Source organism: Podarcis filfolensis (assembly GCF_964270895.1).
Source record: "Podarcis filfolensis genome assembly, chromosome: 15".
In the NCBI taxonomy this organism is placed as follows: domain Eukaryota; kingdom Metazoa; phylum Chordata; class Lepidosauria; order Squamata; family Lacertidae; genus Podarcis; species Podarcis filfolensis.
The window spans coordinates 28,740,789-28,767,935 of NC_139618.1; the positions used below are offsets into that span (position 1 = coordinate 28,740,789).

Consider the following 27,147-nt stretch of genomic DNA (forward strand, 5'->3'; position numbering starts at 1 on the left):
CCGCCCCGTCGGCCCTCCCTCCTGGCTGCGCCCATCCCCGAAGCCGGAGGGCGGGTCGGTGGGCTGCAGGGGCTGCGCCCCAAGCCTCTCCAGGGCGCGCGAGAGAGGGGTCGCGTCCCGGGCAGCGACCCAGCCACCCACCGAGTGCCGCCACTTTCTGGAGGGTGCAGAGGGAATTTGCTGGCGCCGCGGTAAGTGCGAGTGGTTGGAGATGCAAGAGTCAGGCGGACGCCCCCAAATGGCATCAAACGAAGCGCGGCGGTCGGGCAGCATCTCCGGCGGCCCTTCCCGGGGACCGCGCGGCGCTTTTTCTCCAGGGCCACCTGCAAGATCTGTGCGGAGAGAGGGTCACCGTCTCCCCCTTTCCTCGGTTGCTTTTACTGAGCGCGGCGGCAGCGAGGCGGGGGGGGGGAGAGAGAGAGAGAAGTCGGCGCTCTGCACATGCTCGGTTTCCTCACCTTTGCTTCTATCACCGGGCAAGCAGGTTCCGGGGCTCAGCGGGGATGGGGGGAAAGCATGCGATGGTGGCGGGCAGGTGCCCCCCTGGGTGAAGTTATTTTTGGGTGGTGGTGTTTGGTGGCTGGCTCTGCAGGAGTGCTCTTGTCGGGGGTTGGGGGTGCATTGCGGGCGCGGGGGGGCTTGCTTTTCCTGCCTATCCCACCCCCACCCACCGCCACCTCCTTCCAGCGCTCCTGGTGGTTCGGGGGCTCCCTCCTTCCCTCCGGGGCGGCAGGGGGAGCTGTGCGCAGAGGCGCCGGCCGGGCCTCTCTCTTGGTCGCGCTTCCTCGGCGGGGCGGAAGGAGGGAGGGAAGGGGAAGGAGAGCACTGCCGCCACCAGGCCGCGCTTCGTCCCGGGCCGCCGCCGCATCCGGCTCCCCCCGAGCGAGCCAGTTGAGCGTCCCAGGCGAGGCCCGAGTCGCAGCGGACACCGGAGGCAGCGCGGAGCACGGCAAGTCTCGGAAAAGGTTCCCTCGACCCCTGGCAACTGGCCGCCTCGTCTCCCCACATACATGGAGCATTTTTGCAAAAGGGGGGGGGTGCAGGAGTGCCAACTTGGCCCCGCGACCGTGGGTGCCCGGGCCGTGGGTGCCATGCAGCGTGCCTGGCCCTGGCACCGAAATGTGCGAGTGCCCGGCCCTTTCATTGGGAATTTTGTGGGTGTTCGGGCACCCAGGGCCCCAGGGAGTTGGCACCTATTGGGGGTGGGTGGGTTTAGGTCTCCCCCTACCCTCCTGCATCCCTAGGAAAGTGATATTCTGAAAGGGAGTCAGGTTTTTACTTTCCTCCTCTCTTATTTTGCATCTGCATCTTGTGTGGGGAGAGCTGGTTTAATTGATACAGTTCCCCCCTCCCCCTTAAGCTGGGCTTCTTAACCTGGGCTGCAAAGGAAACTCTCGCTGTGCTCCCCTCAGGGCTGATTAGACTTGGGGGGGTGTCTCCTGATCCTCTAGACCGCTGCTTGCCAAATCCTGCACTCAGATGCACCCAGACCCTTTGGGATTTGGAGGCCCAAGTGGCTTTTACTGGTGGCTGTTGGGTTGGCAGGTTGGGTAAAAATGGACCCAGAAGCAGCAGCAAAGTCCCTGCACCCAGTTGCCAAGGAAAGGGTTTTGCAAGCACATCCTTCTGCTATGCAAGGAACAGGTCCAGGACCTGTTCTCTTTGTGTGTGGTGGAACCTGGTTTAGGAGCAGGGAGCCCACACAGGCAACTGTTGTTGTTGTTTAGTCGTGTCTGACTCTTCGTGACCCCCTGGACCAGAGCGCGCCAGGCCCTCCTGTCTTCCACTGCCTCCTGCAGTTTGGTCAGACTCATGTTTGTAGCTTTGAAAACACTATCCAACCATCTCACCCTCTGTCGTCCCCTTCTCCTTGTGCCCTCAATCTTTCCCAACATCAGGGTCTTTTCCATGGAGTCTTCTCTTCTCATGAGGTGGCCAAAGTACTGGAGCCTCAGCTTCAGGATCTGTCCTTCCAATGAGCACTCAGGGCTGATTTCCTTCAGAATGGAGAGGTTTGATCTTCTTGCAGTCCATGGGACTCTCAAGAGTCTCCTCCAGCACCATAATTCAAAAGCATCAATTCTTCGGCACTCAGCCTTCTTTATGGTCCAGCTCTCACACAGGCAACTAGTCACCTGTAAATCCTGTAATGTGTGTTGTGAGTTTGACACCTGGATCTCTTGGGCAATCCAGAAGTTCTGCAGTAGGATCAGCCTCCTGTACTGCTGTACCCCAAAGTTGTTGGCTGCTGTTTTTTCGGTTGTTCTTGTGGTGGCAGTAGATGCCTTTCCCTTGCTGCTGCCTCTAGCCCCACTCTGTAACACCTGCTCTGACACCGTATCTCTGCAATAGGAACCTGCTGCCAACTGGCCATAGGAGAACCACCCCAGAGCGAGTCGAGGTCCCACGTGCAGCTGTGACTGTTGGATTCTTTGCTTGCAGAGAGAGCGATGGCCTCTGAGCAAACCAAAGATGATGAAGAGGAGGAGGAGGAGGAAGAGGTGGAGGAGAGCGAAAGTGTTCCTGCCAGCCAGCCTGCCCCATGTGACTCTGAGCTTCCCAAAGGATTTGCCAGTTTGCCTCTCAGGTAAGCTAGACACACTAAATGTTGGCAAGTGGGAGTTCAGAATCCTCTGGAAGAACAGCCATGGCCTTCAGAACAGAGCCCAAATGACTCCACCAATAATGGAGCTTATTCCAAGCAGATCACAGGGTGGTGGTATTCAAGGAAGCAGGATATGAGTTCCCTCTCATTTGGGTACCTGCTGTGTCCAGAGAGAAGTGATGCTAAAGCCTAGCTGTTTGATTTGAGGGAGTGTCAGAGACCTTTTTCAGTGGCTTTGATCCTCTGTTGCTGTGTGTCCGGTGCTGAGCATCCTTCTTTGTTGTTAAGGTGTGATCAGTCTCTTTCTGGCAGTGGCTTGGCGTTTCCACACCTGTTCTCTTTCCTTTCTGCCTCTGATCTAGGGATTTGGTTAAGAGGCTGTGCATGCTACAATGGCAAAGCGAGATGTGGCTCCAGGAACTCCTTTGCTAGGATTTTGGGGTATACAGCAAGCTAACGGATGGCTGTCCTTTCCATGTGGCTATTAATTGTGTACCATGCTGTTCTGGGAGGCATTCAGAAGGAGCAATAATTTCTGGTGTTTGCTTCCATGTGCCTCCAAAGCACCGTGCAAGATAGACAAACCAACCCCACCCCCCCAAGTTGCAGAAGATTTTAGTTTATTTCTTAGTATTGTGTTCTCTGACTGGTAGTGGCTCCCCGGTGCTCTCAGGGAGGCCTCTTCCCCAGCCCTACCTGGCATTTAAGCATGATGCCTTAGATCTCTCCAAGATCACTGATCACTCCTCAAGAGAGGTGATGTTAATAGTTAATGCTCAGCCCCTTCTGCACTCATTGTCTCTTGCAGCCACCAGGCAAGTGCTTAAATGCACAGCTAAGATAATGTATGTGAAACACTTGGAACACTCAAAAGTTGTTGTCAGTATTTAACTGAAGGTGTGAAGTCAGGAGTGAACAATTATGGAGTCACTTATAAGTGACATGTATGGTGTGTTTTTTCCTTTCTTTTTTTTAAACAAACAAAAAAATACAATTGTGGCACCGGCGTTACCGCTTCATCTGTACTGTATTAGCTTTTGAAGGCATCTCTCTTTTTTAATGCATTTTTTAACAAGTTTTATACACATACCGTATCATACCATATCCATCATTTATCCCTTTTCCTAGGACTTCCCAGTCCATCTCTCCGTAGCATTCTAAGCAAACCTTGGTCGGCTGCATATCCTGATATTCCACCCATTTCCCTCTCAAATCTTCCTTTATTTGATGTTTTATCTGCTGCTCATATGTTAACTCCTATTTGTAGGTTAAATTGAATGTTGTACCCCCTTAAGATATTCTCCAAAACACTTCCACTCTTCTCCTATCTGTTTGTATGGTTTTTATTAATTGCTTTCTGGGCATTCCTTTGTCACATTTTGAAGCCTTTCTCCACGAAAGTCCTGAGCCATTCGGCTCTTTGTCAAGGGCACCTGAGCAGGTAGCTTGCAAGTTCTTCCCCTTTCCTGGTACCTGTGTGTGTGAGGTGGAGTAACTGAGCACTCTTTGTTGCATACTTGGGTGAAATTTGCAGTGGGCACTGATTGTTCTCTCTTTTTGTTCTCTGGGACAGCATAAGTGACCTTTCCATTCACGAAGACGATTGCCTGCCACTGGCTGCCACCACCAATCACACCCATCCGAAAGCTAGCGAGAGCTGGGAAGGTGATCACTCGGAAGATGCAGAAAAGGATTCTGGGAAACCGGAGAATGACTCGCCCTTGCCAGTTCCCCAGGACCAAGAGACCTCAGAAGAGCTTTTGTCTGGCCCCCTTACTGAGGCTGCCTCGCTGCCCTCATCGTGCCCCTCAAGCGAGGAGCTCCCTTTGCCCGACTTGGACAATGCCGTTGGAGAAAAGAGACCTTCTCTGTCTGGGGAAAGTCTACCAGTGGCTTCACCCCTTGCACAGGCAGACTGCTCCATGGACCAGACCAGTGACGTCCTGAACTGCTCCAAGGATGAGCTGGGGTCTTTGATCTTGCAGCATGGCCGGCGGCAGAATGGGTGCCCAGATCTGGAAGATACGCCCTTGGCAGTATCTCCAAGTGGGGAAGACCAAGAGCAAGAAGGCGCATTCCAAAAGCCCTCCCAGAACATTGCAGTCCAGGTCAAGTACTCATTTAGGGAGGCTGCAGGAGGTGGGGTGCTTTGGAGAGACTCCTGTCTGATGGAGAGTCTTCCTTACCATACACTGAAATTGGCATAGTGGGGAGGGTGCATGGGACTTTTTTTCTCAGCGGGAACACCAAGGTCATTGGTAGGCCCTCCTTGCTTTGGCAAGTGAATGAGATGATATGGATACCTTCAGGTTTTCTTATTGTTTTTGATCGATTAGCATAGAGGAAGTTGGAGAATGGGGGAAATAACCAAGAAGCAGCAAGGTATACTTTTTCATTTTCTATGGTAGGGTTCTTCATGGTGGCAGTTTAAATGGCAATACTTCTTGGCAATTCTATTTTAAAAGGCTAAAGGTTCATTTCTGCTGGCTGACGAGCTTTAGTTCAAGCATAATAAGCTTTGCAATTCTATAAGAATTCCTTCTTTGTCAGCTGATCCTAATAGGGTGTTACACTGTACATCCGTTGCTTTTGGGGGTTGCATCTGGATCAACACAGCTGAGAATGCTTAGAAAATGGCAAGCAAACATTTTGGGCTTAGTCATATATACACACACACACACACACACACACACACACACACGGAGTATGTGGGGGGATATAATAGAGGTGCATAAAATTACACATGATGATGCGAGAAAAGGGTAGAATGATTTACTAGAACCCTGAGGATATCCAGTGCAGCTGAATGTTAGAAAACTGTAGACAGACAGAAAATAGCAATGTTTCTCAAACTTGGGTCTCCAGCTGTTTTGGGACTACATTTCCCATCATCCCTGACACTGGTCCTGCTCCCTATGGATGGTGGGAGTTGTAGTCCAACAACAGCCAGAGACACCGATATAGTGTATAGTTAAAACTCTGGAATTTGCTCCCACAAGATGTAGTGATGATGGCTATCAACTTGGATGGCTTGAAAAGAGGATTAGCCAGGATGACTCTGTTCTACCTCCACTGCTGTAGGCAGCATGTCTCTGAATTCCAGTTGCTGGGGGGTCACAAGTGGGTGGAGTGCTGCTGCTGCTGTTGCACTCAGGTCCTGCTTGCAGGCTTCCCATGGACCATCTGGTTGGCTTCTCAGAGAACAGGATGTGGGACTGGATGGGCCACTGACCTGACCCAGCTTTAGGGCTCTTCTTGTGTTCTTATATGGCATTTTTTGGACTCTTCGCTCAGGTTATGGGGGACCGCCATGTTTAGCTCCTGTGCTTCCAAGTGTTTAACTCCATCACTGACCAAAATGCCTCTTACCAAAGCAAAGCAGTCTTGCAAAGTGTAAGTCTTGCAAATGGAGGCAAAGGGCTTTGCAGGTTTCTAGCCCTCAGGTTAAGCAGAAAGAGGACCCACTTGGTGGCTGAGCCTGTATCTGAACCTGTGCGTAACCCCTCCAACCTCTGAACCAGCGTTTCTGTTTAGATTAGCTTTGGTAATCAAGTGAAAGGGGAGGCATGGCCTGGGCCCTGTCTACTTAACAGCCCCACAAAGCGACTTCACCAGAGCTTCTTGTCACTGTAACATCCAAAAGAGCATCACAAAATGCATCGCATGACCTTTTTGACAGGCTGAACTTTCTCCTCCCTTTGCAGACCGACTTCAGAACAGCTGACTTGGAAGTGAACACTGATCAGGATATTGAAAAGAGCCTGGTAAGCTGTGCTGTCTTCTGCATGAGTAGCTCCCCCTTTCCTCCAGTAAGAAAGTGTGCAGGAAGGCAGCCTGAGATCCTTCAGAGCAGCGGGGGGGGGGGGGGCGAGGGGGGCTCCTGCCTCAATCCCTGATGACTTCTGCCTTCATAGTGGATGGTCAGACGCTGCTGTGTAAGGAGAGCCCAGTGCAGGGCTGACCCTATGTGGCCCTCTGGGACGCTCTAGCTGACCTTTGAAATGCTCCTCAAGCCACACACCCTCCCCCTATTGCACCACCCACAAATGTTTTGTCCCTGGCTGGAACGTGTCCTTGAATACTGATAATGACTCCTGTGTGCCTGGATGGAGCATAGAGGGGGTGGGGGCCTGTGAATGTCTCTGCTGAAGCTAGCCTGAAAAGAGAAATGCAGCCCTCATCTAGCAGAGTTCATTTATTTATTATAGATTTTCTTGTGATTTATGTGGAAATCATTAATTTGGTTGTTTATTTTTTATGTTTTATTTATTATATACGGCTACTTTTGTTACGTTGTACTTGTGAATTTTTGTCTGTGTTGTAAGCTGCCTTGAGCACATTTTGAACATCGGAAAGGCAGCATACAAATAAAATTACATATGTGCCTATTTTGGGATGCAGGTGGCTCTGTGGTCTAAACCACAGAGCCTAGGGCTTGCCGGTCAGAAGGTCGGCGGTTTGAATCCTTGCCATGGGGTGAGCTCCCGTTGCTTGGTCCCTGTTCCTGCCAACTTAGCAGTTCGAAAGCATTTAAAAGTGCAAGTAGATAAATAGGTACCGCTCTGGTACCTGGTAAATGGTGTTTCCGTGAGCTGCTCTGGTTCATCAGAAGCGGCTTAGTCATTCTGGCCACATGACCCAGAAGCTGTCCGCGGACAAACGCCGGCTCCCTCAGCCAGTAAAGTGAGATGAGTGCCACAACCCCAGAGTCGTCCATGACTGCACTTAACAGTCAGGGGTCCCTTTACCTTTATGTACCTATTTGCTTCAAAATAAAGCTCTGTCAGACACAAAAGGATTAATCTCCTTTTTGGGATCCCCTGCACTTCAAGGGGGGAAGATGACCAGGTGCTGGGGGACAAGGGGGTCACCTCTCCTCGTTAAGATTTTTTTTTGCAGGTGGATCTGTTCTTTCTGTTGGAGAGTTTTCTCTCTTTCATTGTTCAGGTTGCTTCCCTGACTGCGCTGCTAAGAGAGCTGCTCCTCTAGCCCAGTAGTCCCAAGGATAGATCAGGACAGCCCCAGCTCTAGGCTTGGGTAATTTGGAAGCATAGAGACAAGTGGCATGTTTGCTCTAGATGTTTTCCTTGAATCTGTGCCCAACTGAGGCATGGTGACCCACCTCATATTGGCAAGATAGAAACTGCGCCACTAAGGAAAAAACCTATGCCAACGCTAAGGCTGAGGTTAAAAGAAGAACCAGAGAACTAAAGAATACTTGGTGGATAAAAAAGCTCAAGAGATCCAGCGCTTGGCCGACGCTCGGATGCACGGAGTTTTGTTAGAGCCACAAGGACCATCTGTGGGCCAATAAATAATGGCATGTGCTCCCTGCGCTCAACAGATGGTACCACACTTCTAAAAGATAAAGAAGCTGTTGCACTGTACTAGAAAGAACATTACCAGCATCTGCTTAACCGCAACTTCCCCTTAGCTGCTGAGGTCCTCTGCGACTGCAGCTTTCTCCCAATTGAAGAGTGGAGTGTTTGAGGACTGGGACATTTGCAGGGAAACCAAAATGCTTGTTTACAAAGCTATTGTACCACCAACCTTACTGTATGCTTGTGAAACATGGATCACTTATCCAACTCCTCTAAAGATTCCATCAACAGTGTCTTCAAAAAAAATTATACATCACTTGGGAAGACAGACAAACTAATGCCAGTGTACTGGAAGAAGCAAAGATGCTTCAACATCAACTTTGTTGCCTGATTATCATCTTCCAAAGGAACTACTCTATTCCGCACTTAAAAATGGAAAGCATAATGCTGGTGGCCAACAAATGAAGTTTAAAGACTCTCTCAAGGCAAATCTTTAAAAAAATGTAGTATAAACACCAATAATTGGGAAACACTGGCCTGTGAACACTCCAATGGGAGAGCAGCCTTTCCCAAAGGTGTCATGGACTTTGAAGACACTTGAACTCAGGACGAAAGGGAGAAACGTGCTAAGAGGAAGGCACACTTGGCAAACCCCTACCATGATCAAATCCTGCCCAGAAACCTATGTCCCCACTGTGGAAAGACGTGTGGATCCAGAATTGGCCTCCGCAGTCACTTACGGACTCACTGTTAAGACCATGTTCATGGAAGACAAACTTACTCGGCTATGAGTGATTGCCAAAGAAGATGTTTGGCCTGGCAGAAGTTGGCCTGGCATTGTGTTAATCATGGAAATGGAAATCTTGCTGGTTCAGAACAGGACAGACTCCTCCCCTCCCCCCCTCCCCATTTCCAGGTTACTACCTCTTCATTATCTGTGCAGGGAGGTACAGGGAGAACGGGCTACTCCAATGGGTGGTGTAATTGTAAAGATGGAGAAAGGGCTCCCTCTTTTCACTTCTTTCTTCTTCACACCCTGGCAGGATAAAATGATGTCCGAGAGGGCTTTGCTGAAGGAGCGTTACCAGGAAGTGCTAGATAAGCAGAGGCAGGTGGAGAATCAGCTCCAAGTGCAGCTGAAGCAGCTCCAGCAGCGAAGGGAGGAAGAAATGAAGAACCACCAGGTAACCAGAGCAGCTTCTTCCTTCCCTCTTTCCACGGCAGCTAAGCCCAGGGGAGGCTGCCTGTCTCAAGTGCTGGGCAGAACCACAGAAAGCAGGAAGCTGCCGCCTTGTACCAGGTCAGGCCGTTGATCCCCCTTGGCCCAGTAGGGCTTCCTGCTCTGACTGACGGTGGCTCTCCTTTAACTCAGGCAGAGCAAAGTCCTGCCTCTAGCTTCCGGCGGCAGCTACCGCTGCCTCTGCCGTCACAAAGGAGGTAGCAAAGACTGAGCGTGGGACCTTCTGTGTGCAGTAGGGGCACTTCCTGCTATGTGAGTGGTGGTAACAGTGGGAAGTATGAGGATATGCCCTTGCATGGGAGAGTCATAGGTGGCGGACTTGCTTAGCCTGGTGGGTTCAAAATGGAGTGGAAAGAAAACCTCGGTGGAGTTTGCTTATTAAATTTCAGTCCCACCCTTCCTCCCGAAGGAGCCCCGGCAGCAAATGACAAGTGATAAAACCATGGTTGGGTGAGCAGGGCAAAGGTCCACTTGCGCAAGGGGATGTGAATTCTCCCGTAGTGAGTGGACTGTTTTGGAGAGCTCTCTGTTCCTTCCCACTCTAGACACTGTTGATCAATTGGGAGAAACAGCCAAGGGTGTCTGTGTGTGTTCTTAGAGACTCAAGCCAAGACATGAGGAGGGCAATTGGCTTTGGGAAAATGCATTGATTAGGCCTCCTGTGGCTGACCATGCCAACCACGTTAACAGAAGCAGGGGGTAAAACTATAGCAATGTGCTGAAAGTTGCTATGAATCCGACCCCAATATTTTCTGGTCCAAAACTTTCTTGTAGCTTGGATAGCACTCTGCAGCTTTCCTGACTTCAAAACGTGTATTTTGCATGCAGAGTAGATTGTCTTTAGAAGGGCATCTGAAATTCTGGAGAACCACTACAGCAATCAGCATCAACAATACTGGATAGATGGAGCAATGGTCTTTCTTGGGATAAAGCAACTTTCTATGTTCCTAGATTTGTAAAGATAATTTTTGAACATTCTGGGTGGTGTTGTGGTACAGCACACCAGCTAAGAGAGTGTGCTGTAATCCAGGATGTCACGAGTTCAGATCTCGGTTATGAATTTGCTAGGTAGTGGTCCTAGGCAAAACACTGCCCAGCCTCTTCTGGAATATGAAGACAGTGATACTCACAGGAGTCTTTAAAGAAGTTGTAGCAGTTTTGCATTTCTTTTTCATGGGATTGCTTCTGCTGTATATATATATACATATATATATATATATATATATACACACACATATATATATATATATATATATATATATACACACACACACACACACACACACACACACGGTGAGCTCCCGTTGCTCGGTCCCTGCTCCTGCCAGCCTAGCAGTTCGAAAGCACGTCAAAGTGCAAGTAGATAAATAGGTACCGCTCCGGCAGGAAGGTAAACGGCGTTTCCGTGCGCTGCTCTGGTTTGCCAGAAGCAGCTTAGTCATGCTGGCCACATGACCCGGAAGCTGTATGCCGGCTCCCTCAGCCAGTAAAGCGAAATGAGTGCCACAACCCCAGAGTCAGCCACGACTGGACCTAATGGTCAGGGGTCCCTTTACCTTTTATATATATATATACACACACACACACACACACACACACACACACACACACACCTTCATATATATACACACACACACACACACACACACACACACATATATATATATATATATATGTATATATTTATATTTTTATATATATATATATACACACAACGTGAAGACCTTTGAGATCTGAATACTGAGAATATAAATACTTGGTGTATTTTCCCCACTCCTCTAGGAGATCCTGAAGGCCATTCAGGACGTGACTGTTAAGCGGGAAGAGACCAAGAAGAAGATGGAGAAGGAAAAAAAGGAGTATTTGCAGAAGGAGCAGGATCTGAAGGCAGAAATTGAGAAGCTCTATGAGAAAGGCAGGAGGTATTTCTGAGAGTTAAAGACAGCAATGCTTAGCCCGCTCTGAAGGTTGGCTCGGAATCCAAAACAGGAGGAAGTCTATGTCAGGTTGGCCAGGTTTGTGGGGAAGGGTCCTTTTGATCTGCATCTTCTCACCAAGTCTGCTTTTGCTCAGCAACTTCAGCTGACCCCACGCCCTCTGCAGGCTGCCTGGTGCTCAGTCATGGTTTCCGGGAGATCCCATTGGCCCAACTGTTCTCCAGTTGGAACTGGAAGCACAGTTGCGAAGCGACGTTTCTGTCCTCTCAAGCTTTCCCAGCCTGGTGACGGAAGTCTCTGCCATCTTGTATCGTTTTCGAAAATCACCTTTTGTTGTTTTCCTAAATGTTTTTAGCTGCTTTCATTATTTTCGGTAGAATGCTTTGGGATGAACGTGGAAATAATAGCAACAGCGACAACAATGATAATAATAGAGATTGCCTTGCTGGATGTGAGTGTGGCTGAGTCTTGACTTGGTTCCTCCACCCAGCCTTGGTCTCTGTGGATGCAAATGCAGCTCCCTATGGTCCAGGCGTGGAGACCCTGTCAGACTTCACCTTCCATCTGCTCCAGCCCACATGGCCAATGCTCAGGGGTGATGGGAGCTGCAGTCCAGCCACATCCAGAGGACCAGAGGTCCCCATCCCTTCCCAGTGCAAGGAATTAACTCGGCATGTCCCATTTCTCTTTCCATACAGGCTGCTGAAAGAGCAAGAGGAGAAGGAGAACAAGATCGTTTCCCTCATTGCTGAGCAGTCTGAGGAGAAGTAGGTCTCTTCCTTTTCTTAATGTTTTTGCTGTTCTTTGCCCTCCTTCGCATCTCTCTCTCTCTCTTGGTGGTCTTACTAGGAGACTGTGCTTCACATGAGAGCTTCTGTCCCCACTTGTGGGGAGGACTTTTCAATTCCCCTCTCTTGTGCCAGTTTGATGTCGGCATCAAACTATTGCATAAAATGATACACGGGTGTGGAGAAAAGGGATGGGGAGAAGCGGTTTGTCCCTCTCACAGATTGCCACTAGTCGGAGGAGCCATCCGATAAAGCAGAATGCTGGGAGATCCTTTGCCCAGCACATAATTAAAACAATGGAAGTAGCTCTTGCAAGATGGCCACTAAGTCAGATGGCTTTAAAAGAGGTTTAGACAAACCCTTGAAGGATAAGGCTGTGTTCTCCCCGCACTCTTAGGAGACAGTGGGCCTCTGTATACAAGTGGCTGGGAACTGCAGGTGGGGTCCTGCCTTTGGGCATCTGGTTGGCCACTTTGAGAACAGGATGTTAGACTAGATACACCCCCTTTTTAGTCTGATCCAGGAGCCAGGCTCCTTAAAAAAAAATTTTTTTTTACAAAGTAGTAGTAGTCGTCTTAGTAATAATAATAATAATAATAATAATAATAATAATAATAATAATAATTTATTTATTATTTACATCACGCCCATCTGCCTGGGTATCCCCAGCCACTCTGGACGGCTCCCAACAGAATATTAAAAACACGATAAAACAGTAATAATCATAAATAAATAAGAATAAAAAAGTGCACCCCACCACCGAGACCATTCTATTGTAACTATCCAACGTCCCAAAATTTCAACACCTCTTGCGATGGTTCGACCCCTTTCCGTACAAATTCTACAAACACCCTCCATATCTCCTCAAAATCATTTCTCCTGCATATTCCCCATCTTACCTTAATGGCACATGTTAATTTATCATTAATAGCTATATCCCACACCTCTTTATACCATTCTTCCATTTTATATTCCGCTTGCCCCTTCCACTTCCTAGCTATAATAATTTGCGCAGCTGTCAATAAATTTGTGGGCAAGTCCTTCATAGCCTGTGAACCTTCCACCCCATCGTGAATTGTGGAGCCAGACTCTTAGCTTCTCATGTACTCCATGTTCAGACAATCTGGAATTGTTGTTAACCTGGGTTATCATTTCTGCCCCCAAGCATGGTTTGCAAGGGTTGGGGAAACCCTTGTTTCTGGCTACAAATGGATGTCCAAAAGATGATGCGAGGAGGGTTAACGAATTTGCGTTGTCCGCTGGGATGTGTGCACAGCCAGATTGGAGGCTCTCCAATGAGGGTTCTGTTTAGTGAAACAGGAATACAATGTTACCTCGGGTTAAGTACTTAATTTGTTCCGGAGGTCCGTTATTAACCTGAAACTGTTCTTAACCTGAAGCACCACTTTAGCTAATGGGGCCTCCCGCTGCCGCCGCGCAATTTCTGTTCTCATCCTGAAGCAAAGTTCTTAACCCGAGGTACTCTTTCTGGGTTAGCGGAGTCTGTAACCTGAAGCGTATGTAACCTGAAGCGTATATAACCCGAGGTACCACTGTATCCTGGATTAAGGGAGGGCAGCCTTTTGAGGGCAGTTCCACTTCCTGGACCCTAAATCAGAGCTCTTTCTTTGCTCCCCAGGGAGGTATGGGAGATGGAGCTGGACAAGCTGAAGAACCAGCAGGATGAGTTCAGCCGGTCGATTCTGGAGGACACGGAGCGGGCTTGGAAAGCAGAGGTAGGCAGACACCCTGCTGCCCTCTTTGAGGCTGAGCACCCTCTGGCTGCCTGCAACGAAAACAGCATATTCCATGTGAGCCACAAGGCCCAAAGGAGTGCAGAGCAGCACTGTTGGTTGGCTCTGCACGCTGTGCCTTGAAGTCACTGAGCAGCGGCTTCTGCCCGAGAAGAGACTTCTTGCAGGACTGCTGCCCTGTGGTTGGGGAGTCCCAGAGAGCCGTGATCCACATGGCTGAGTGCTTCTCCTCCCTAAGCCTAGTGAGGTCAGCTTGAGCAGGCCTGACCCTCTGTTCTTGCGTAGATCCTGTCCCTGGAGAGCCGAAAGGAGCTGCTGGTGCTGAAGCTGGAAGAGGCAGAGAAAGAAGCTGAGCTCCACCTCACCTACCTCAAGTGAGTACATGGCCAGGACTTAGCAGAGGGAGGGAGAGGCAACACAGTGGAGGTTCGTAGGTTGACCTGGTGGGGTGACGAAATTGAGATGCTTGCACTCTCCATTCTGCATCCTCCACTGGTACCTCACCATCTTTTTCTAGTAGGACCCAAGAGAGGAGGGTCTCCAGCTCTCCTTTGCTACTCTCCCCTATGAAAAACCACAAGGAGGTACCCAGGGGGTGCTCCTCTGGTGAGGACAACACCTGCCTCTGCCCTGGAATCCTTTTCAGGAAGCCTCACTGCAGGTTCTCTTTCGCTGGGCACTTTGCACTGGCCCTGGGAGTGGGAGCAGCTCAGATGTTGAGGAGTTTCCCTCCATAGTTCTTTCCCTTTGAGTAGGAGCCAGGTTGTACCTCTGCAGTGCTGGAGGCTGCTACCTGTCCTGTGACATCACACATGCCCGTCTGTGACCTGAATGTATGCAGCACCTCACACAGAATCTCGGGGTTAGAAGAGGCTTCCCTGGCTCAGAGGCTCAGTGGAGGGGGGCAGAGAGGGAGCTGTGTGTGCTTCTCCTCCCTTCGGCCGGGTCTCTTCCTTGCTGAAGCTCTTTTGTTGCTGTTCTGTCTGGGCAGGTCAGCTCCCCCAACGCTGGAGACCATCCGGCCAAAGCAGGAGTGGGAGACGAGGCTGAACAGGATACGAATGACCAAGGAGAGCGTCCGTGTAAGTGCAAAAGGCTCCCTCTTCTCAGATTCCGGAAGGGAGTCTTTGAGATACAGCAGGATCCCATTATCTGCACTTTCTAGAAACAGCTGAAGACATTTTTTGTTACAACAGACTTTTCCAGTTGGATAAATGGGTCTCTACTTCTTCTTTTTTGCCAAATGGTTTTTATTTATTTTCAAATTTGTAACTCATTAACACTGAATTAAAATTAATTTAATACAGTTTTTCCAAAAAAAACCCCCTGCTTTCCCACTCTCTCAGATATATTCCAATTTATCCCCTTTAACATGCTGCTTATTTTACACCTTTATAGCTTTTCTTAACAAATTGCTTGTCCTTCAGCTGTCCCTTTAACAACTCCTGCATCTGGATAAAACAAAATTATCTCAAATAACAATAAGTGAGGTTATAATAATTCAAATCTTCCATTCTTCTTTGCAACTTTTATTTTGTTTTTTTGTTTTTATCCCTGATAATTTTCAGGCTCTGCTTTTTCATGTCCCCCTCTTAGGGTTTTAATATCGTTTAAGTGTATATGTTCTATTTTGTTATAGCTGTTTTAAATGACATAATAATAATAATAATAATAATAATAATAATAATAATAATAATACTTTATTTATACCCAGCCACTCTGGGCGGCTCCCAACAGAATATTAATAATAATAATTAAAAAGTGATAAAACATCAAACATAAAAAAAAATTCCCTAGAGAGGGCTATAGTTCACCTTGAGACGGTGGTTTAGAAGGCGAATAAATTATGATGATAATAATAACTCTGACACTTCTTTTAAAATTTTGTTTTGAATATGTGCGTTTCATCTCTTAGGACCAGTACAACGATCACATCCAGCTGGTGCGGAACGGGGCCAAGCTGAGCAGCCTCCCCCAGATCCCCACGCCTCCCCTGCCCCCACCACCCCTGGAGGTGAGCACTTCCCCTCCCCTCCAAGTCCAGGCGCAGTCTTGTTGTGGGTGGAGACAGGCATGCACAACTGAACCTGAAGACGGGAAAGGAATGATGTTGCAAATCAGCTCTTCATTCTGCCTGGCCCGGCTGCAGCGCCTAAGCTGTGCTGGGGAGTCCCTGTGACCTCGGGAGGAAAACCTGCTTCAAAGAGGGGGCTGGCAAGTGGTCACTCTGAGCTAACGGGCACCCTCCCTCTTTCTTTTTCTTCCTCTCAGACAGACTTCCTCCTACCAGCCTTCCAGCCCAACTCCTCCATTGCCCCGCGGTTGCCCTTCCCCATTGGGACAGTCCCCATGCCCATGGTCATGCCCAGCGCTGACCCCCGGGTGCTCTCCTTCCCGCTCCTCAACCCAACCATCTCCAGGCCCAGCCAGCCCTCGCCCCCTCTGCCCACAGCTTCCCAGGGCAGGAACAGCCCCGTCCTCAGCTCCCTAGCGGGTCCTCGCGTGACGCCTGCCACCGCCGCCTCACTCCCACCGCCGCCGGGTCTGGGCGGAGTCAAAGCGGTGCCGGAATTCCAGAGACCCCCTCCGCCCCCCGTGGACAAGCTCGAGAAGTTCCTGGAAAAACTGCTGACACGATTTCCCCAGTGTAACAAGTGAGTTGAGCTCCTTGGCCTGTCAGAGCTGTCTTGAGAAACAGGAACTGCTGGGGATTCACCTTGCTTGGCTCACCTGCAGCGCTCGTCTAGGGAGCTGCAAAACGCAGAGGGTTCTCTTTGCGGCCCTGGGGCGGGTGGCAATGGCAGCCTGGGAGGGTGCTGCAGAGCTGAGCTTGCAAGCAGTAGCCTGGGGGAGTGAGGGATAGGGTAGGGGCATTGTAGAGTTGGAAAGGGAGCCCGAGGATCATCTGTGCCAACTCCCCGTGATGCAGAAATATGCAACTGCAACCGTGGTATTATCACCTGTGCGACTGCCATAAAACTTAGGGAACAAGCTGTACTACCAAAATGATTAAGGTTTTAAATGATAATCTTAGGCTGTATTTTAGTGATCAAGATTTAATATATTTTTTTAACTGCCGCTATATCTGAATTGTCTCTGTTATACCCAATTGCAATTAAATGTATTCCTATTGTGTTTTATGATTTTCCTGATATTGTAAGTCACCCAGAACTGGTCTGTGACCGTAATAATAAAATTCTAATTCGTGGTATTATCAGCACCATTCTCTTAACTATCTGAGCTATCCAGTGGTGAGAGAGATGCATTCTGGAGCAGCTCTGCTGCCAGCTTAGACCGCTTGACCCCTGGAAGAGGGGCTGCCTGGGGGAGCCGGGTGGTTTCTTAACCTTCATATAAAGAGCATGTGGGGGAAGAGGCCACAGTCAACCCCAAACCCTCAGTTGCAAGGGGAATTGCAGGGAGCAGACTTTGCTGTGCCCTGTTCCAGCTGTTGTGCAAAAAAGGGGTCATTGGATTGCTGCTGTTGCTGCTTGGTTTGAGGCTGAGATTTGGTGCCTGAACTTGGGGTGAAGGGGCTGCTCCCCAAGATCAGGCTTGCTTTAGGGGATCCTCTCCCTCTCATCAGATTGTATGAGAGAGCATATTGATAACCCCACCTCTGGCGGGCAGCATCCACCCCCCCATTGTAACAACTGACCCAGTGCATGCTCTCTCTCTCTCCCTCTCCTTCCCCAGGGCTCAGCTGACCAACATCCTGCAGCAGATCAAAGCCGCACGAAGGACTCTGGCTGGGCTGACCATGGAGGAGTTGAACCAGCTGGTGGCCGCCAAGCTGGTTGAGCAGGAGCGGGTGGCAGCTGTCGGGACCCAGGTAAACAGGATGGAAAGAAGGGGCTGGGTCCCTCGAGGTGGGGAGGATGGCTTGGGCCAAGGGGTCACCTGATGGTAAACCGCCACCACCCTTCCCGGCTTTCTCTGCTACTGCAGCCTCTTGGCCGGATCCATTCCCCGATGTTCCCTGCTCCTCTGCCGCAGATGAGCAACCCCATGTTCTTGCCCTCTGCTCAGGTCTCCTACAGTGGGACACCACCCCAGGTAAGACATCAACATCTCCTTACCTCCCTGGCCTTTCTGAACTGGACCTGGGAAAAGGGTGCAGGGAAAGAGGGAGGTTATAGAGGAAGCCCTCCCTGCCCGGTGGTCAAAGCCACCCCCGTTAACTTGCCACCCTGCAGCCTCGTTGCCACACTCCCTTTTCTCTGTGCCCACCAGGTTCCTGCGGCCTGCAAACTGTGTCTGATGTGCCAGAAACTGGTCCAGCCTAGCGAGCTCCACCCCATGGCTTGTTCCCATGTGCTGCACAAGGAGGTGGGTGCTCAGATGTGCCCTAGAGACAGGCAGCCTGTGGGGCACACCCAGCACGGCATCCTTCCAGGGAAGGACTCACATCATGGGGTTCCGTCACCTGGCTGTGGCAGAGCAAATTGTAAGGCCATCACACATTCAAGCTCTAGTCCAGGGGTCAGCAAACTTACCGCGCCTCGGGCTGGTGTCTCCAGCGCCAATTGCGCAGCAGGGCAGGGGAGCGCGTGCCCATACGCTCGCGCACACACTATTTCCGGCACACTTCCGGGTCGGAGGAGCACCGGAAATAGATTGTGCGCATGTGCACGGGCCTCCTCCAACCTGGATGCGCACCGGAAATAACGCTTGCGCATGCGCAAATAATGCTTGTGCATGCACACAAGCTATTTCTGGTGCTCCTCCAACCCAGAAGCAGGCAGCAGCGCAGCGCCAGTAAGAGCAGGTGGTGGCTGCGGGGGTTGCCGTGGGCCGGATAAACAGGTCCCTTGAGTCTTATCTGGCCCGTGGGCCTTAGTTTGGGGACCTGCTCTAGTCGCTATAAAGAGCTGCTGCTTCTGCTGTTACTCAGGAGTTTACCCACCATAAGCCAAATGGAGTGAAGGCCCTCTTCCTCCTAGGGAGGCAGCTTCCTAGGGTCTTAGTAGGTAGGCTAGGGAATGTCAAGATCAGAGTCTGTTCTGCCTTCCAGCTCTCAAGAAGCGTTGGTTTCAAGAACACAGGATCCTTAACCTGGTTAGCAGTGGAGGGGTAAACACTGAGAATCCAACTAGGTCCAGATTAGTAGGTGGCAGCATAAGCTGGCATTTTCTATAGCTTCTGCTGGAGGTGGGAAAAGACCCTGTGCAAACGCCGCTTCTAGTCCCCGCCCCTTATCCCAGTGGGAGGCGGTTGTGAAACGGCAGGCTTTATCCTCTTCCTCCAGTGCATCAAGTTCTGGGCTCAGACCAACACCAACGACGCTTGCCCCTTCTGTCCCAGCCCGAAATGACCACCGGTGCAAAGAGGACAACAGCGGTACTCGGCCTGGGTGGGACGAGAGCTCCAGCAAGACGCCAGGCACCCCCAGAATTTCTACAGCTCTATATTTATATGGCCATGTATACACATGTACATTTTTATTCTATAGGGAATGTGTGTATAGAAAGTCTGTATACATACCAGTTCATAATAAAGTGTGTATATTATGCAGAGTGTGTGCGGTGCTGTCGCTGCTGTCTGGACCCCCTCCACCGTGGCTTCCTGCCCTTTCCCCACCTCCTTTCTTCCTTTGCTGCCTCTCTGCCACATCAGAAATAATGGGGCTTGAAGCAAAAGAGGGGGAAAAAGAAAAGGCTTTTTTTCTTCTCTCTTTAATGCAATAATTTACCATGTTAAACATTCATGTTTCTGACAGAGACATGGGTTGGGGGGAGTTACAGTGCTGGAATCTCAGGTGGTGCCTATCCCAAACCCCTCATTTTACACTCTCCCACAGCACCTCCTGCTTTTCTGGTTCTGCCACCAGGATCCTGGTTGTGTCGCTCTTCGGGAAAGCTGTGGGGAGTGGGAGTGAGACCAAGCAACCTGCTGCCCCTCTCTGGCCTTGGCTGCAACAAGCAGCAACATTTGCAAACTGGCAGTCGTTGGGCCTCCCCACTTTGCAGTGCTTCCTTCCCCCTCTTTTCAAGCTGCCTTGAAGTCCCTGTAGCAGCTGATTAAGGCAGTGTTGGTAGGGAGCCCCCAGAGTCTTATTTGGCTGGGAGCCTCTCGTGATGTTTACCAAATCGAGAGGGGTTGTCACCATGCAAGAGGCTCAAGTCATGGGCTGGGAGTTGGTGGCCCCTGTCCCCTAGTGGTTGGGTTCCAGTGGCTGGTGCTTCCCTACCATGATCTTATAATCAGCTATGTCAGAACCTAGTACTCTTGCCATCATCTCATCCAAGGCAGGTCACCACAACCGTCCTGCACCATACGAAGAGAAAGTAAAAAATTAAGTGGGTCCCACAATGCGTGGCTGAGCATGAAGGTCAAAGAGCAAAGTTTGTTTAAGGCAGTGTTTTCAAACTTCCAAATGGGATGCCACCACCTTACCTTACTCTGCCTTCAGTAAACACAAATCTGCCCCACCGTTTCTGGGATATGTAGAATGGGACTCTCCTCTACCGTGGCCGTGACAAAGTCTTTTGCTCACCTTCCAAAGCCAGCTCAGGAAGGATGCAGAACTGCACAGGTGTGTACACACCCACCCCTTGGGCCATGCTTCTTGGCCACTTCAGATCTGCTTTGGTAGCCTGGGGAGGCGCAGTGGTGCTTTAATTCTGCTGCAAGGGCAAAAAATGCTGGCGGGGGGGGGGGGTGAAGCTATTGGCCATGATGGGAGCTGGGGTTTTATCACTTGGAGGGCCACATGCCTTATCCATCACTCTGTGTGTGTGTGTGTGTGTGTGTGTGTGTGTGTGTGTGTGTGTGCTCCCCCAGAGTTTGAAAGCTGTGGGTCAAAGTGCTTGTGGGCCATAAGGACCAGACCAGATGTGCACAAAAAGGTGGACCCTCCCCTCCCCAAGCCTTCAACAAAAAGCTTTGAGTGGCATCTGTGTTCTTTCCCAACTTGCCTGTGTTTAAAAATGACCTGATCTATCCTGATGCTTATAAAATGGAATTGAGCTCTGGGTGGGTGTGGGTGTAAGGTGCTTGGATGGGGCCACTGCTGTGCTTGGAGGGGGGGCAGGACAGGAGAGAGGGCCTTCTGCCATCACACCACTGAGGTTATTATTTGAAAGCGAGCTTTGCAAACTGCTTCAGTGGTGCTGATGGCCAACAAGTGCTTCACTCCCACAAGCCAGACCATCCCAGGGAATGGGAGGAGAGAGAGAACCCCCCTCAGCACCATGTGAAGCTTGGTACAGTCCATAAAGTGCATTTATCCACCCCAGAGCTATTCCCCCCCCCCCATCCACCCGGCCTCCCACCACCTGTCCATTAAGCCTTAGCAAACAAGTGTTTAAAAGGAACCAGACATTTACAAAAATAAAAAGGGTCACTTAGCTCCTTTCTCCTCCACTTCCATTTGAGATAAAACACGGAGGATTTGGGAGCCAGTATTACAAATATTTACAGAATATTGTACAAGCAGATGGCATCTGGCATTCTAGCAAGCAGAAGGCAGCTACCTCCGTCCACACTGCGGAAATAGCCCTGCAACTATGCAAAAAGGTTTTTTGGAAAATAACAATTTCAAGAACAGCCAACATATATATATATATATACACACACACACATGTATTTGAAAACAATGGACATGTCGTTGGAAGGGGGGAGGATAAAGCCACAGCCTCTTGCAACCTTCGGATCAACTGAGCAACACACACACTTCAGTGGCAGAAGTTTGTCTCTTGCGAGCGATGCCAGGCAGAGGCAGCCTCCCCATCTATGGCTTTGGTGGCTGAGCAGCAGCTGACTGCCAAGTGCTTCTTGGTCCCCTGCCTTTCCTGGAGCTGGGGCAATTCCTTGCTAGCTGCCTCTTGCCAGTGTGGCAGGCAAAGGCGTGGACCCCTGAATGCACACCTCCAGAAAGAGTAAGCAGCAGCACCAACCCATCCCAACAGAGGCTCCCAAGAAGCCCTGCTGGACATCCTTGCAGGAGGAATGTGCCCCAACTCCTTCATACCCTTGAGAGCCCAGGCAGGGCAGAGTTAGGAGGTCAGCTGCTGTGACTCCAGGCTGCTCTGTGCCACCCTCCCCAAAAGCTTCTGCTCTACCCAGCCAGCAACGAGGGCATGGCACAGCCATTTGTCCTAGGCAGAGGCATCTCTCCTGGTGGGACATCTACCACCAAGCAAATGGTGTGAGAGCGGGGGAAGGGTAATTCCTATGGTGACATGATACAGGGCCAGATTTCCTGAAGGAAAGCCTGGCCTCCTGCCTGCTCTTTCTGGAAAGCAAGTCATAGCCAGGCTGCCTGCTGCATCCATCCAATTGCGAGGCAGGCAAGCCAGGCACCTGAGCAGCTGCCTCCAGGCCACTGGTCCAAAGTTCAATCTTCAACCTCTCCAGGTAAGGCAAGGAGAGACCCCTGCCTGAACTGCTGCCAGCCAGGGGCAGAGCAGCCTCTCCCGAGGCCGGCACTTGCCTGGTGTTTTTGACTACAACCTCCATCCTTCCCAGCCAAGCACAGCTGTGCTCCCAGCATCACACAGCTGGGGCTAATGGGAGTTGTAGTCCAAGGGCACCACCTTGGGGGAGGCTCATGTTGGACGATACGGGGCTAGATGGACCGGTAGCCTCCCTTGGCAGAAGGCAGCTTCCTAGGTTCAGTAATGCTCAGGTGACAACGGCCGCTGCAGAAGCAGCACCTGGCTATCAGCAGTTGCCCAAGGATGCTCAGCAGGCAATGATGAAGTGAGCTCTAAATATCTGTGGCAACAGGCAGCCCAGACTCCTGGACCATGTTCAGACTGTAACGGGGAAGGGGGGGTCCTGTTTCCTTGCAGAATAAGTTTGGAACCCCCAAAAGAGGGGAGCACAGCACCATCCAGCTGGCCCCAGATCTGGCTCACTGCACCTCCACAGCTACCATTGCCCAACCAGCAGGACTTAACAGTGAAGAAGAAGCCACAAGGAAAACACTGAAGGATGGAACTGGAAAAAAAGGGATGCAGGGTGGATATGGGGGTGATGAGTCCCCTGGAGGCTTGCTAAACCCAGGTGAGTCACACATGGCTCCAGGTGTGATGGATGTCTGCATAAAACCACCCTCCCCAGATTGGTGCCCTCCAGGTGGACAACTATTCCCATCAGCCCTGGTACACAAAGAGAGCTGACTCCCCACGATGGGCAGAACTCCACTGAGTTCTGCCACCCCAGAGTCCTGCTCATGAAGGAGGCAAGGGACAGGGAGGAGTGAGATGCCCAACAAGAGAGGCTCCTTGAAGAGAATGCGCTTCTCCAGGGAAGCAGCTAGGAAAGGCAGCTAGACAGGAAACAGGCAGCTGCTCCTTCTCATCAATGGATACAAAACTCTTCTCGACTCCTGAAAGCCTTTTGGATGCCTGGGATTAAAAAGGGACCATCAAGGCCCGTCCACTGCCAGAGGCAGGGATCCTCCCTCCACTTTGCACGGTTAACAAAATGGAACCCTCCTCACCTTGAGATGGACACCTGTGTGTCGCAGCTGGCCTTGCCCCCAGACCCTATGGGGGGGTGTTCCTTGAAAGAAGTGTGGCCAGTGAAGGGCCAAGAAGGAGCCCAAATGCTCCCTGAGTGGGGTGGGGACAGATTCCCCCTCCTTCAGTTTACCATTGTATAAGTTACATATATTTATATATATCTCTATATATATATTTTGTAGAGAGACACGCACACAAACCCTTTAAGAAATGACAGCCACTCTCATCGGCGCTACACAGAAGCAACACTTTGGGGTCCGTCCATCCCCGGCAAACCCTTCCAGGTCGTGACACCTCGCGAGTAGTCCCATCGTCACAACACAAGCAAAACGGGGGAAACAGCCATGAAGCCCTGAGGTGGGAAATAGCTCTGGGCCCCTCCTGAGCTGAGCAACCCCACCAGGGTTCCTGCTTCTCTTCCTTGCACGGTGACAGTAGGCCTCTCTCGCCCACCAGGCGGGCAGCGAGAGGAAGAGTAGGGCCTCCGGAAGCTGCCATCCCACAAACCACGGCAGGAGGGAGGAAAAGGTTGCGCGTCTTCTGCCGCTTTCAGTGCAGCCGGCCAGTCCCCCGCTCGCAGGTGGCCCTGAGGCAGCTGCAGACCCGCACACAGCAGAGGTGGAAGGGGGTGGGAGGAGTTTGTGGCTCCCGGCAGCTGTGCCCTCTGGCTGCCGGCACAGGCCGGAGGGTGGGGAGGCAAGAGCGCTCACTTGAGCAAAGAGATGTCGTCGGCAAAGTCGTCGTGGCCCCGGCGCAGGCAGCGCAGGCAGCGCCACTGGGACACCATGAGGCAGAGAGGGAGCATGAAGAGGGCGCAGATGGCCGCCATGACGTAGGCGATGGTCATCAGCGTGGACTCGTCCGTCTGGGGGATGTTGTAACCACAGTCCTCCATGTTGGAGTGAAGGAAAGGGCCGTCCACAGCAGCCGTGCGGAACTCGTCATGCACTGAAGCCAGGGGAGCAGAGGAAACAGGATAATGAACACAGGACAGCAGTGGTAAGACAAGACAATTCACGTGCAGGAGGCCGCAGGTTCGATCCCAAGTAAGTACCGTATTTTCTGTGTATAAGATGATATTATTTCCTTAGAAATAATAGGCAAAAACTGTGGGTCGTCTTATACACGGATAGCCGAGGGGATAGCGATTTGTGGCAGCAGCCAGCAGGAGATTTGCAGCGGCGATTGGGTGTGTGATTGGTTGCTGCGGCCAGGCCTGCTGACGATTGGCTGCGGCAAGTGGGCGTGCTCTTTAGGCGTGTCATGGCTGCTTTAGTTGAGATTCCTGCATTGCAGGGGGTTGGACTAGATGACCCTCAGGGTCCCTTCCAACGCTATAGTTCCATGGTTCTATGAGATGCATAGGCAATGGTGTGCCTGAGGCAGCTGCGCAGGTGAGTGGCACCCAGCTCTGCCCACTGGAAGAGGCTGCCCGTCTGTCTGCCCCTTCTGCAGTCAGCCCCTCCTGACACCTTACACTTACCATGGCAGGCACTGACTGCAAAGCCGATGCGCTTGCGAGCCCGGTCAAAGACCACATAGAAGCCCTCCATGATGACAGCGCCCATGACGGTGCCCGTGGACGACTGGGAGATGGCGAACTTGTAGCATTCATCCTGAGACGTGGCCACGTCCTCGACAGGCCGCAGGTATTGCTGAGGGAGGGAGAGGCTTTTGGTAAGCCGGGGCGCAGAAATTCTACCTTCCTTCCCCAAATGAGAATATCCTGCCATGTGGGCTCAGAGGCGTCAGGGTTGCCCAACAAGATGAGGAAAGCACTCTGCCCATGCTCAAAGGCACTCTTGTTTTCTCACAAGGGCTAGGACTGAGGCCAGCTGCCATTTGCTATCAAGCTGGGCGCAGTTTGTTTCCTCCCTGCTCATCAGGAAACACTAGCCAGAGCTAAGTTGCATAATTGCTTTGCTATTTTTGTTTCAAAATTTTGAATTTGTGATTTGAGTTCCAGCCAAATCACCCTCCTGAAAGCTCAGCTGCATTTTCCAGACCGCCTCGGTCTTCTGCACAGCTGTCTTTGCATGCAGCGTTTTTAGCACCACATTTAAAACCACTGCCCCCTGCGATGTCAGCAACGTGTTGATGTAGTCCAGGGTTTCCCAAACATGGGCCTCCAGTTGTTTTTGGACTACAAATCCCATCATCCCTAACCACTGGGTCCTGCTAGCTAGGAATGATGGGAGTTGTTCCCAAGTTCCCAAGTTTGGGAAACCCCGACCTAGTCTTTGCATTAAAAACAAAACAAAATTGCAGCACCTGGTAGCTCTGGCAGGCTCCCCTTTAAAGAAAAACGTAATTTTGGCGCCACTTTACGGAGGGGTGGAATAGTTTTTAAACCGTTTCAGCCCAGACCAGCGAGTTTTAAAGTGCCTTTAAGAACAATGGGAAATGATGAATTTTGATAGTTGAAGAAGACCCCCAATTCCCAGCAGGGTGAGTGGACATTTTAACAGATCCTCCCCTCCCAAATTCCAGCCCGCAGCTGAATCTGTTAGCATTTTGGTTTAGCTCTAACCCAGACGCTGCCAAGCATGGTGCCCAAATCCAAAAGGCTGGTGTTAATCTGAGATCTTTCTCTCCAGTCCATCTTCCTCTTTACTCCCTAGAAAACTCCGGGCCCCTCAAGACCTCCCAGGTGGGGAGATTGGGGAATTCAACTCTCAGTGCAGTCGTACTTTGGTTCTCGAATACCTTGGTACTCGTACGTTTTGGCTCGAACGCCGAAAACTCAGAAGTAAGTGTTCCAGTTTTTGAATGTTTTTTGGAAGCTGAACATCTGACGTGGCTTCTGCTTGAGTGCAGGAAGCTCCTGCAGCCAATCAGAAGCCGTGCCTTGGTTTTGGAACGGTTTCGGGAGTCAAACAGGCTCCCAGAACGGATTAAGTTTGAGAACCAAGGTTCCACTATGTGGATGGAAGATTGAGATAAAATAGTGATAGATACATAGATACAGTGGTACCTCGGGTTAAGTACTTAATTCGTCCTGGAGGTCTGTTCTTAACCTGAAACTGTTCTTAACCTGAAGCACCACTTTAGCTAATGGGGCCTCCTGCTGCCGCCGCGCCGCCGGAGCACGATTCCTGTTCTTATCCTGAAGCACAGTTCTTAACCTGAAGCACTATTTCTGCGTTAGCGGAGTCTGTAACCTGAAGCGTATGTAACCCGAGGTACCACTGTATATATAATTGTGTTTGATGAGGATCATAACTACTGTATTTTATATTTTCCTTTAATATTCTTCTCTTTTGGTGCACTGACTTTTATTGTCTTTCTATAAAGATAGTTTGGATTTCATGGCTTAATATGTTAAAAACCTCTAATACAATTCTATTAAAAAGTGGGAGGGACTCCTGGCTGCAAGAATTTCTCCTGAGAGCCAGATGCAATGCCTCACCTGAGGTTGCCTTCACACTCTGCCTACCCCAAAGCACACATGCAGTTGCGGCACCTACCTGTGGGAGGATGCTGATCCGGAAAGACTGGTTGGTGGTCTCGCCCATCAGGTAGAGAGAGATGACCGGGAAGATGTGCCAGGGGGTGGTGCCCACTTGCCAGCAAACCAGCTGCTCCCCCAGCCAGAAGCCGTCAGGGAACTTCTCTGTCTGTTGAAGAGGGAGGGAAGGGGGTCTTATTGGCACCAGGACAAGCCACACCAGATTTTGGGGGAGGAGAATCCGGGTGGGGAGGCTGCTTTTTTTTTTTTTTGCTTTTCCTCCATTCTTCAGATCAACAAAGATGAAGCAGCTCTCCACCTCCACCCCAGGGAATAATGATGCTTTGTGCTAGAACATCTAGCACAGTGATGCTGGCTCACTTGCCAGGGGTGGGGTGGCGGAACGGTACCAGGAATGGGTTTTACCATTTCCATGCATTGCAACACGCCCCCCCCAAAGAGGAGGCCCAGTTACACTAACAATTCATTTTTCACAATATACCGTATTTTTCGCTCTATAAGACGCACCAGACCATAAGGCGCACCTAGTTTTTGGAAGAGGAAAAGAAGAAGAAAAAAATTCT

General features: G+C 50.6%; 2 protein-coding genes across 4 annotated transcripts in view; one reads left to right on the forward strand and one right to left on the reverse strand.

Annotated features, from left to right (window-relative positions):
- RNF214 (ring finger protein 214) lies at positions 1–19,159 on the forward strand. Of its 3 annotated transcripts, none has more exons than XM_083588570.1 (16): positions 56–191; positions 2,443–2,587; positions 4,179–4,713; positions 6,310–6,369; positions 8,970–9,110; positions 10,949–11,088; positions 11,802–11,870; positions 13,531–13,627; positions 13,931–14,019; positions 14,637–14,727; positions 15,561–15,659; positions 15,917–16,299; positions 17,342–17,477; positions 17,594–17,701; positions 17,879–17,974; positions 18,894–19,159. In XM_083588570.1, exons 2-16 carry the CDS (start codon positions 2,451–2,453, stop codon positions 18,957–18,959), a joined length of 2,247 nt encoding a protein of 748 aa, XP_083444696.1. In that variant the 5' UTR covers positions 56–191; positions 2,443–2,450; the 3' UTR covers positions 18,960–19,159. The 3 variants fall into 3 exon arrangements, with proteins under 3 accessions (XP_083444698.1, XP_083444696.1, XP_083444697.1); XM_083588571.1 differs by lacking the exon at positions 56–191 and adding an exon at positions 798–953 and having other exon boundaries at positions 2,447–2,587; XM_083588572.1 differs by lacking the exon at positions 17,879–17,974 and having other exon boundaries at positions 1–191.
- BACE1 (beta-secretase 1) overlaps positions 19,072–27,147 on the reverse strand; it is a 23,298-nt gene continuing 15,222 nt past the window's right edge. Inside the window, exons 7-9 of the mRNA XM_083588756.1 lie at positions 26,583–26,732; positions 24,599–24,770; positions 19,072–24,063 (exon numbers count right to left, since the gene is read on the reverse strand). Coding sequence (XP_083444882.1) covers positions 23,822–24,063; positions 24,599–24,770; positions 26,583–26,732 — 564 coding nt within the window. The 3' untranslated portion in view covers positions 19,072–23,821. The remainder of the gene's footprint in view (positions 24,064–24,598; positions 24,771–26,582; positions 26,733–27,147) is intronic.